The 11,958-nt window shown below is 17.1% G+C and overlaps 1 protein-coding gene across 3 annotated transcripts in view; it reads left to right on the forward strand.

Annotated features, from left to right (window-relative positions):
- Positions 1–11,958, forward strand: part of LOC102674388 (cytohesin-1) — a 162,478-nt gene that overhangs the window by 24,878 nt on the left and 125,642 nt on the right. The window contains exon 3 of one of the 3 annotated variants that reach the window (XM_006615526.2): positions 2,638–2,763. The exons of the other annotated variants lie outside the window; for them this stretch is intronic. Coding sequence (XP_006615589.1) covers positions 2,671–2,763 — 93 coding nt within the window. The 5' untranslated portion in view covers positions 2,638–2,670. The remainder of the gene's footprint in view (positions 1–2,637; positions 2,764–11,958) is intronic. 3 annotated transcript variants of the gene reach the window in all.

The following is an 11,958-nucleotide window of genomic DNA, read 5'->3' on the forward strand; positions in this document are numbered from 1 at the left end:
TTAGAAGATATTATTACATTTTTATTATATATATACTATTATTCAAAAGTTTACAATCATATTTTTGCATGAAATAAGAATTTTTTATAAATAATTCCAAAGAAACTGCTTATAATAAATTTATTGATATTGATTTTAAATAAAAAAAAATTAATAAACAAAATATTCAAAATTTATTTAGAGATAATAAAAAAAATAATAATAAAAAGATAATAATAAAAAAATAAAAAAATAAAAAAAGATAATAATAAAAATAATAAAAAGATGATCATTTTAATAAATCAATAATGTGATTTTAATCTATATATAATTAATACTTCATCATCATTTTTTTGATATATTTTATTATTTAGCCAGCTTTGATTGTAACAAGTTTAATAATTTTATTTATTTGAAATATTTTCTGTTTTCTAACTTTTAAACATATTGTATAGTTGTATATTTTAAACATATTGTATAATTGATCAAGTTAATTGACAAGTAGTTACATATCTATATTGACATCGGATAATGTTTAATTTACAATAGATTTATTTTTATTTATTAAATTTAATTTTTTTTTTATTCCACATCAATAAATAAAAATATAATAATTTTTCATTTTCGATTAACATTTTATTTTAATGATAAATTTTTTTTTAAATTAGATATTATCATAATTAAATCAATTAAATTAGAAAATTACTAAAATTAAATTAACTAAATTAAAAACTAAATTAAATTAATAATATTTAAAAATATAAAAATTTGCAAATTATAATAATATAATAATTGGTAGAATTTAATAAGATATATAGAATAAATTAAATAATTGTTCGTTTAAATTTTCTTCTTTTTTATTTTTGTTAATATTCATTGGTATTGAAATTATATACTCTTGAAATTTTATAGATGGTATATTAGAAATAAATACTTTATTCTTAAAATATAAATAATTCTAATTATTTAAAGTTTAACAAATTTTTTTCGCGATAAATATAAGTTTCATAAATTTTTTTATTTAATGTGAATAGAAAAAAAAAATACAACTAATAGATAATAATAGATATAATAAATAAAAAAATTATTTTCAATATATAATTATTTCAATATGTAAAATATAAATATTTTTATAATTAACATAAAGAATTATTATACAAAATTTCAAAAAAATTAAATACACATTAATTATATAGTAAATGATTGATATTATAATTTCTTATAAATAGATTATAATTTGCAAAATTAATGAAATTAAATTAATAAAATCATTATTTGTTGATTTTATTGTTAAAATATAGTTCATTTCGATCATAAATACTAATATTAAAAAAAAGAATTTTTAAGTTTCTTATATTGGAAATTTATTAATTAATATTGGAAATATATGTATGTATTAACAATAAATGATTTATTATTGATTTTAATTGATCTAATTAAAAAGTTTGATGGATGAGTTTCTTGATATTAAATCATCAAAAAGACGTTGATATAAGATCAACTTTTTGAGTTTTTCAAATTATCTCAAATTGTGAAAGAACATTAATTTAATTTTGCTTTTAAATATTTATTATTTTTTAATTGAAGCGAATGTTATTATCTTAAAATGGCGTTGATCAATTTTTTAATCAAATTAACAAGTTGAAAATTTACGTAAAATTATTTTAATCAAATCAATTTATTCCATGTTGTGTTATAATATTCCAATTGTGTTATAAAACTGATTTGCATAAAAATTGAGAAATCTTTGTATTTCTAATTTATATTTCTAATATTATTTGTATACATTTTAAAATATTAGATTATATTTCAAAATATAGATTATACAATTATTAGATTTATTATCTTTACAGAAAAGTAATTACTTATATTAAATAAGTGGTGAATATAAAAATAAAGTTTATTTCTAATTTAATTAATTCTATTAATTATCTTATTTTTATTTTTGTATAATATAATATAATAATATAGAATTAAAATACATTGTATACACATATCATCAAAATATATTTATATAATGTTTAATATATTTTATATCTGTAGATATAAATTAAATTAAATTCGTTATTTATATTCTTTATCTTTTATACATATTCTTTAGTTTTTTGAGTTTTTATATATTTAAAATTACCATGCGCATACATGGTTTCAACAATTAATAAAAATCTCTTTTCCATAAAAAGAAAAAAAATAAATAAAAAACTCTTATAGATTCCGTATTAATTAAGAAACCATTGACATTTCACAGGTTTCATCTTCTTTAATGAAATTAAATAATATAAATCAAGGTATCGTTCATTTACGATACAGTCGTAAGGACTCTGTTATAACCGCAACAAGGTTGCAGTTATCAACAAACAGTCTGACACATTATGTATTGCGATATGTTGTTTCTCATGATCAGTTTCAATACAAATCAGTCATGTAGATAAAGATTGATATTGCTAGCTTTTCTACTGTTACAATTCTTTTTTATTTTTCGCAAGAAAGTTATCATTCAGTTCATTTCATGAGTTAGTTGGTAAACAATGAAAAATGCATAAATATAATATCGACAGAGGTGAAAAAAAAATATAATTTGTCGGTTGGTAAAGTCGCGCTGTGTTATTTCAACGATTCGCGCTAGTAGGTCTTCTTAAATGGATTTAATCGATTTAGCGATCCGTTGTCTGATCCTGACCCTCGACATCAATGACATCACGCTCTCGTTCTGGCGGTGGATACAGATGGAGCTGGTGGTGTTCATGTTCTGTTATCTGGTTCTGCCGCAAACGATCTCGAAAGGTGAATTTCATTCTAATAAAAATTGTTTACATTCGATTTCGTGATATCCATTTTATACGTGTGTGTATGTATATGATTGATATATATAGTATTTATTCGTTATATCATTATATTTGTTATATTCATTTGCGCACATGACATGCTTGTACTAAGTGGCAGATCGTAAAACTAAAATTAATAGTTTTGTTATTCTCATTCTATTATTTTGAAATCAGTCAATAATTTCATATGTATGATTTAATAATTTAAAATTTTTTTACTTTTGTTATTTAAACATAATTTAAAGTTTAAAAATAAATTTAATTTTTGTAATTTTGACTTTTTTTATCATAATCATGTTATTTTTTTTATGAAAATGAAACAAAACATGATGTTAAGATGATAGTATTATAAATCTGTATTTATTTTACTTTTTATTTATTTATACTTATTTATTTTTATTTTTTTATTTATTTTTACTTTTTATTTTTTTTTATTTTTTATTATTTATTGTCTTTGTCTTTTTTTTGTTATGGTGAACTAAGAATTTTCATCAGTCTAATTATTGAAAGAAATTAAAAAATTCAATCGATTTTATGAAAAATCTAAATTATCCATTATTATAGACAAAATTATTTTTTCAAATAATTTTTGTTGAAAAAAAAATGTTTTGATCAAAATTCTTCATTATTTTACATTATTTTCAAACACTGATATTTATTGTTTTAATTAGATTTATTATTTCTTACTTTTGCTAAGGAATACCAAAAATATGATAATACTAGCAATTTTTAAATTATTTAATTTCAAGTATATTATTATTAGTATGCAATATGATTTCAATATATTTATTATCAATAAATATTTATTATCATACCATATATCATAAATTTTTTCATATTTAGATTTTCAATCCTTCTTTTCTCTTTCTTTTAATTGTCATTTTCGATAATTATATGTTGTCAACAAAAATGAAATAAAGCTCGAGTTTTGTTATTTATAAACACTATTAAAAATTTATAATTACTTTTTTTTTATTTTTCATATTTTCTTTTAATTTTGTTTGATAGATTTTTGAAAAATTTTATAAAGTGACGGAACTTTAATTATGTATTTGTTGCATATTAAAATTTTATGTTAATAAACCATTAGTAATTTCAAACTTTATTTTTATATTATTAATATATGTATGCTGATAATTAATTTTCAGTTGTGAATTAAAAACGAATAAATATTATATATGTTAAATTACGCGTTTTTAATTTCTTAACTAGTTTTTTTAATTTTATTTAATTCTTTATTGAGGTTTGATACTAATTATAAAAAATTATAAAGAATATTTTTTATTTTAATTGTGTTATTATAATTTGCTTTTTACTAATCCGTTAAAATTCAATGTTATATTAATACAATATTTTATTTATAATATACAAAAAAAATTATATAAAATTTTCTTTGCATATATATATTTAGAACAAAAATAGAAAAAAAATTTTTTTTTTATAAATTGAAAAAATTAAAAATATATATTTTTATTATATAAGTAAAAAATAGTATATAGAAAAGAGAATATAGAATAGTATATAAAAAATATAGTATATAGAATAGTATATAGAAAAAAAGTATATTGTATATTGTAAAATTTTAATAATAAATTATGTGTACATAATATAAAAAAAATTCAAATGCTTTAAATATATTTTTAAAAATCAAAAATATAAATCCAAAATCTAAAATTTTTAAAATTATAAAGGTTATTTTATTATAATAAAATACTGAAAAATTGCTCAAAGAATATCTTGATAGCATTTACTTATTTCAAATTTATATTTATTACTATCTTGATGAATGATAGTGAATTACATATTTTTATTATTTTTATTATAATGCAAATATGATTCTATTAAGATTTGTTGATAGAGTTAAGATATTGAACAATTCATACTTACATTATATTAGATTAAACTTTTATGTAAAATGAAAAAATTTTGTTCTTTTATATTAAAAGTTAAGTGATATTATATTATATTAAGTTAAAATATATTAAGTTAAGTTAAGTTAAGTATATTAAGTTAATTTAAGTTAAGTGAATCAATATACATATAAAATACCATCGTAATTAAATAATATGGAAAAATAACTATTTGCTAACCTTGAACAATAAATCGAATTCAGATAAAAACATGATTGTGGATTAAATTATAGTGATAATTATATATGTATATATTTAATAGAAATAATATTTATATACATAAGTATTTAAATACATAAAGATAAATATCATGTGAGAATTAATCAAGAATGATCACATTGAAAATAGAAATCATCTAGAATTAAAGTAGTGAGCAAATAGATAGTAAATATTTGCCTAACTTTAAGAACATTTCCGAGACTGCTTATTATTATTGCGATGCAAATAGAACCGTTCGTTCCGATTTCCGCAAGAAAATAATAAAATTTTTTTATATTCGCATCAACAATGAAACCACACATAATTTCATCTATCTTAGAGAATATTTTATATATATTTATTCTTTTCATTATAAAGAAATTTTTCTAAAAAAAACTTATTTAGAAAAATTGTTGTACATTACTCAATAATATTTTAATCATTTTCAAATTTGATTATCTTAAAAGATAAATTGAATAAAAAAATATATTTCTATATTTCCTTCTATTATTATTATTATTAAAAATATATTATTAAAATATATAAAATAATGTTCTTTGCATTTTTAATTTATTAATGACAAAAAGAGAGATTTTTCGGAGATTTGAAAAAATTATTTTTTTTTCTTTGAATAAGAAATTAATAAAATAAAAAGATATACATATAGTTTTTTTAAAAAAATACGAAGGCAAAATATTTTCAATAAAAATAAACTTTTATTCAATTAAATAATTTATTCAATTTTATTTTAGATATTAAAAATTCTTATGATGGCGATTAAATTATGATGATAGAAAAAAATTATTTTCGTAAATATAGCAAAAATCGATATTTTGTATACAATTATGTCTCAAATCTAACAATAGATAGACAATTTTTATGATCATATTCATATTCATGAAATATTTTTTCATTGTCAAATAACTTAATAATATATGTTCTAATATATGTTTTATGAAATCTGTAATATTTTGTCATATAAACTGATTAAATTTAAATGTAAATTAAAATGTAATTGTAATTAATCTTTTATATAATTAAGAAGAGAATATTTTATATACATATGTATATGAGTACATTGCGTTAGTTTTAAAAAACATTGAAAATTATAGGCTGTTATTATTTTGTCAAGTATAATCATTTTGTGGAGTGGAAATATCAAGGAAAAGTTATTCAAAATATTATTCTTGACAATATATTTCAAGGTTATTAAAATCAATAAAATGTTTTTTTCTATAATGATCTTTTCTATAATCTTTATAATCATCCAATTTATTAATTATTGACTATTTATTGAGTATTTAATAACTATCTCGTCAAAAACATCAAAAATTTAAATGAAAATATAATTATTATTTTTTAATTTTCATAATATTAAATATTATTTAATAAAAATAAAATCTCCCTTATATTATTTAATATTATGAAAATGGTTAGTTTATTTTACAAAGAAAGTAGTAATAGGATAGAGAACGAACATAAATATTTGAGTTCGAAAATAACTACTTAAACAAATAGTATTTGTTTCAAAATTATTTTAGATCTATTGATTTCATAGTTCTTTCCTGGCTAATTCACATAGAACGTAGAAAATCTAATTCATACGTGATTTGAAAAAATATGGAAAGCGAGCAAGTAATGGGAATAAGGTCAATAGATTTTGAATGACTTCACTTCTGTGATTTTTATTATTTTTGATAAATAGCAAATTGATGGAAAATAAATAGCAATGATGGAAAAAAATTTATTTTTATTCGCGATATCTGTAACTTATGTCGCATTTTATTCTTTTATTTTTTTTTTTAATATATATATATATATATTTAAAAACATTTATATATATATATATTATTATAATATATATATTATATATATAAATTTTCTTTTTGAAAGAAAGTTTTAGTCTTGTAACTTTCGATTTTTTCTAACTAATTATAAAACTTTATCTTAAAATTTATTATTTCTTATAATATAAAATCATTGTGCATTAAAATTCGAAAATTTTATAAAATTAACTATGTAATCAATATTTTTGATATTATTTCATAAATATTAACTTTTTACAGATAAATATCTCCTTTACTAGCATCAAAGTTATCATTAAATGAAATGAAACGAGATTAAATTAAAATTAATCCTAATATATATAATGTTTAATTCCATAAACATGAGTTTAGTTCCATACATATTTTTCTTTATTTCTAATATTTAGGAATAAAGATTCCTAATATTTGATTTATAATTCCATTTTGTATAAAAGAATATATCTGCCGAGTCACAATCGATACAATATTTATGTGTAAAGAATTAATGAAAACAATGTGCACGATTCAAGATTTTCAAGATTTTCTCTCAGATTTAAAAATTATTAAATATGACAAATCTTTAATAAAATTACAAAAAAATTTTTGTAATTTTTCGTATCGTCTAAATAATTTCTAAAATCAAAATTTTTAACTTTCACACTGATTGCATATTATATCATTTAAAAGAATTAAATAAATAAGATATGTATATATATTATACTTATATATCTAAAATAAATATATGTGTATTTTATATTGTAAAAAATTAATGATCGAATGTAACAGAAGTATTGATCTTGTAACTTGATCGAAATTTGAAGTTTATTTATATCATTCATGTAAATAGATATAATAGATATAAATAGAAAAGAGCAATGAAAAAGAAAAAGAATTAATATTAAAAAAAACATTGATAAGATAATAATGCAATAAAATCTTTTTTATTTTTAATTTCTTTTTATTAAAATTTTTATCAATATATTTATAAAATTTCTCTAATTAAAATAATATATAAACACAATATAATTTGGATTATTTATTTATTTAATAGATAGACAAAAATCATTATTACTCATTAAATATACAAATATGATTCAAATTATATCATGTTTGATTTCATTTTAATCATGGAAATTTTATAAATAAAAAAAAATTTTTTTATTTTGATAAAAATTTTATTAAAAAAAATTAAAAATAAATAAATTTTAGTGATACATTAATAATGTTTCACTGATACTTAATCTTGAATCAAGATACACGTGTGTCAAACTTCACAATGTATGAAAAAAATTTTTTCTCAATGATAAGAACGAATCTTTTGTAATTACATCGTTAGTCGGCAAAATTATTTATTATATTTTGTAATCTTATTTTATTTTTATGAAAAGGAACAAACATAACTAATACAATACAGTTGCATTCGAAATAATGTGCAAATTAGTCTAAATATTTTCTCATATTTCACGAGATATGTTATTTAGGAAATTATTTAGAATGTTTCTTTTAAGAAATGATTTTTCAATTACTAAAATTGATTTCTAATTTGTCCCAAAATATAAAATTAATGTAGCTAATATATATAACAAACTACAATCAGAATTCTATTATAATCTTAATTTCTAAGTTTTATATTTTAAATATAAATAACAACTTACGAAAAATACATTGCATTATATATAATATAATACATATAATAAATAATATAAAAATAAAAAAATAATTGATCATTTATATTTATTATGTAATATAAGAAAAGTTGAAAAAATTTAAAATTTTATGCTATAAAAATATTTGAAATATTTAATGAACTTATGTTTAGAAAGAATTAAAATAGTAATTTTTTTTTAAGAGTTAACATTTGTATAATATATTGCTGATTTTTAACAATTTTATGTTAAAAATTTTCATAAAAATAGTCAATAAACTATAAAAACTATAAAAACTGTAGTACTAATAAATTTATAATGTATTTGAATATTCTCGTAATTTTTCTTTTGTAATATTGAGATAGCATATAAATATATATTTATATAATATATATATTTATATATATATAAATTAACATTTACATATATTTATCTTTTTATACATATTTTTTCATTTTTTTTCTTTTATGATTATTTTATTATTCATTTTGAGTGATGAATAAATTTAATTTATTTATCTTAACAATGACAATTAATTAGTTTATTCATTGTTCGTCAATATAATTTGATAATTTTGTCCAATAAATTCAGTGTATTTTCTTTAATACATATGCTTAGAATTATTCAAGCTCAGTTAGTAGCATATATTTATTACTATCACAATTCGATAATTATGCGTTTTATAATTAATTATTATTTTTTATTAATAATATTAACAAAGTTGAAAATTTTGAAAGAAAAATTTTAATTGAAGTTATTTTAGAAATTTTTACTTAAATAATATTCTCATATTTTTGGAATATCTTTATTATAAATTTTTAAATATTTCATTTTTAGATACATTTTGTATTTGTAATACTAACATAACATACTTTTACAATACCAATCATATGTAATCTTAAATGCAATATTATTATTTAAAAATCTTATTTATTTATCTTTGAAAATAAACATTATAAAAATTTTATAAACCATTGAAATATATTTTTTAATACTAAAATTATCAATCTATTGTATCTAAATGTCTATTTTATATATATATAAATGATATTAATTAAAGTAATAAAAAAATACATTAGTTATAAAAATAAGTAAGTATATATAATTATATTTCTATCTTAATAATAATAAAATATAATATTAATTTTACTGAAAACATTTTCATGTTTTCAATTATAAAACGAAAATTATATATAATATTGTACTTATATTAATGTTAAATTTTCCAAATTTATATTACACATTATTTTTTATATTTATATTATAAAAATAAAAAAATATTAAGTTATGAGTAAGATATACAAAATTGAATATCAAATAGGTATTATTATGAAAACTCACTATAAATAAAACTTTATAATTAAAAAAATTAATTTACCTCGATATCAGCACATAATATTTTTAAATTTTATCGATATGATTTTGAAATTGGAAAATACTGCTGAAAAAATTCTTTTTTTTTTTTTGCATGTTCCTTTGACCTCGAGCAAAAAACATTTTTTTGAACTTAATAAAATTATACTATCGAAATAGTAAAATGTGATTGCGATCAAAGTAATTATTTTTATCTGTGAATTGAATAGTTGACTATGATGATGATATGATTACTTCAGAGAAACCATATTGCGCGACAAGTACAATTCTTCGCATAATGAAAATAGTCCAAGATAGAAATTTTGTTAAATAAAAATTAATAAAAAAAAAGATTGCAAAAATAATTTAAATATTGATTATAAATTTAATTTGCATATTTTAGGTGTAGAATAAATATAAATATAATAAAATAACAAAAATATTGTGTAACATATTAAAATATGCTATCAAATATTAAAAAATAAAAAAATTATAAATCTCACTTACTATAAATCTTTTTTCCTTTTCATTTTTTTATATTTAAATAATTTATAAATAAATAGCGAAGTGAATATTCAATTTAAGATAAGAAAATATATGATATAATTTTTCTAGAAATTTATTCTAGTCGATTTTTTTAATAAGTAGAGTTACTTTTTATTTCTCTTAGATTTTATTATTTTTTTCTTTAAATGTTTAAATATTTATTATTGTTTTTTATCAGTTTTGTAATTTTGTAATTTTTGATTTCAATGTTCAAAAATAATAATAGTTAAAAAGTAATTATATTATAAAGAATTTATTATTTTATATAAAAATTATAAAAATTTGTTATGACTTCTTCTTAATCAAATATAAATTAGATCATTATAAGTATTTCATTTTAAAAATATAATTTCAAATAAAAATAAAAAAAAAATCTATAAAATATAAATTTTTATAGTATATTATTTTCAATGATTTTAAAAGATTATGCAATTTAAAAGATATTATAATAAAAAAAAAATAATTTTTTAGTGCGTTAGAAAAATATAATAAATTTAGTAAATATTTAATAATATCAATTATATTATTTAATTTTTGTTATTATTGCTAAATAACTATTGCTATATAATAAAAAAACTGCAATTTTTTAATAATAATTTGTTAGAAATTCTATATTTTCTATTTAATCTTTTTTTAATTCTTTAATAAATTACTAACTAAATTTTTCTTATAATAAATAATTTTAGTATCTATAACTGAATTTTTTAAATGATATTACATTGAGATGACCTAATTTATTTGAAATAATGTGCAATAAGTTAAAAAAAAATATTGCCAAATGTTAGTTTCGAGAACTTACAAAAGAACTTAATGCAATCGATAGATATACTTATTATAACATTAATGGATAACGTAAGTCATAGGACAAGTTCTTTATATAATAACCTGTACAATAGGAAAGTTCTAAATTAAAGTGACAGGATTTAATACAAGACCATATTCCAATATAAACCAAAGACCATATTCATAGTATTAATATATAAGTTTAGTTTTTTAGATTAAAACTAGGAGATTAATAAGATAAAATATATTTTATTCGATCGAGTTTTTAGATTATTTTTATTTCTATCATTAAAATTTCTTTAAAATATATGAATTTTCATATAAAATCATATGATCAAAATAAAATTTATTCTTTAGAATAGTTATAAATTTATGTAAATAATTTTTTATTAATCTGAAAAATCTAATGATATTGTATTTGAATATTGAAACTGTTTTCATAGGATCGCAGTAGATCGCATGTTAACATAAATTGTTCGTTAGCATATAGTGTCCCCTGAAAATGAAAGAATAAAATTCATTATATGTAAGCATTTTTGTTGAATAATGTTAATTGTCATAGAATTATTCGAAATTGTGAAATTTATTAATGGATCATTAATATTGTAATATGTACGATAATTTTATCGAAAAAATGGATTTGTTTGTCTTATTGATTTTTCTTGGTTAGATTATACTCACAATTTCGGCATAGTTGAGAACTTAGCCAATGCAATGGTAATTGCTTTTATTTTCGAATTATCTTGTTTTACTTATTCTTTTATTTATCTTGATTCTTTTTTTACTTTTCTTTCATTGTTACAATCGATATTGATGAGACAACAGCTTTTATTAAAATAAAAAACTATTGTGTTATAAATAATGATCACATGACACATATATACATTGCAATATATATTTTATTATATATATA

Source organism: Apis dorsata, unplaced genomic scaffold (genome assembly GCF_000469605.1).
Source record: "Apis dorsata unplaced genomic scaffold, Apis dorsata 1.3 scaffold_226, whole genome shotgun sequence".
NCBI classification, from domain to species: Eukaryota; Metazoa; Arthropoda; class Insecta; order Hymenoptera; family Apidae; genus Apis; species Apis dorsata.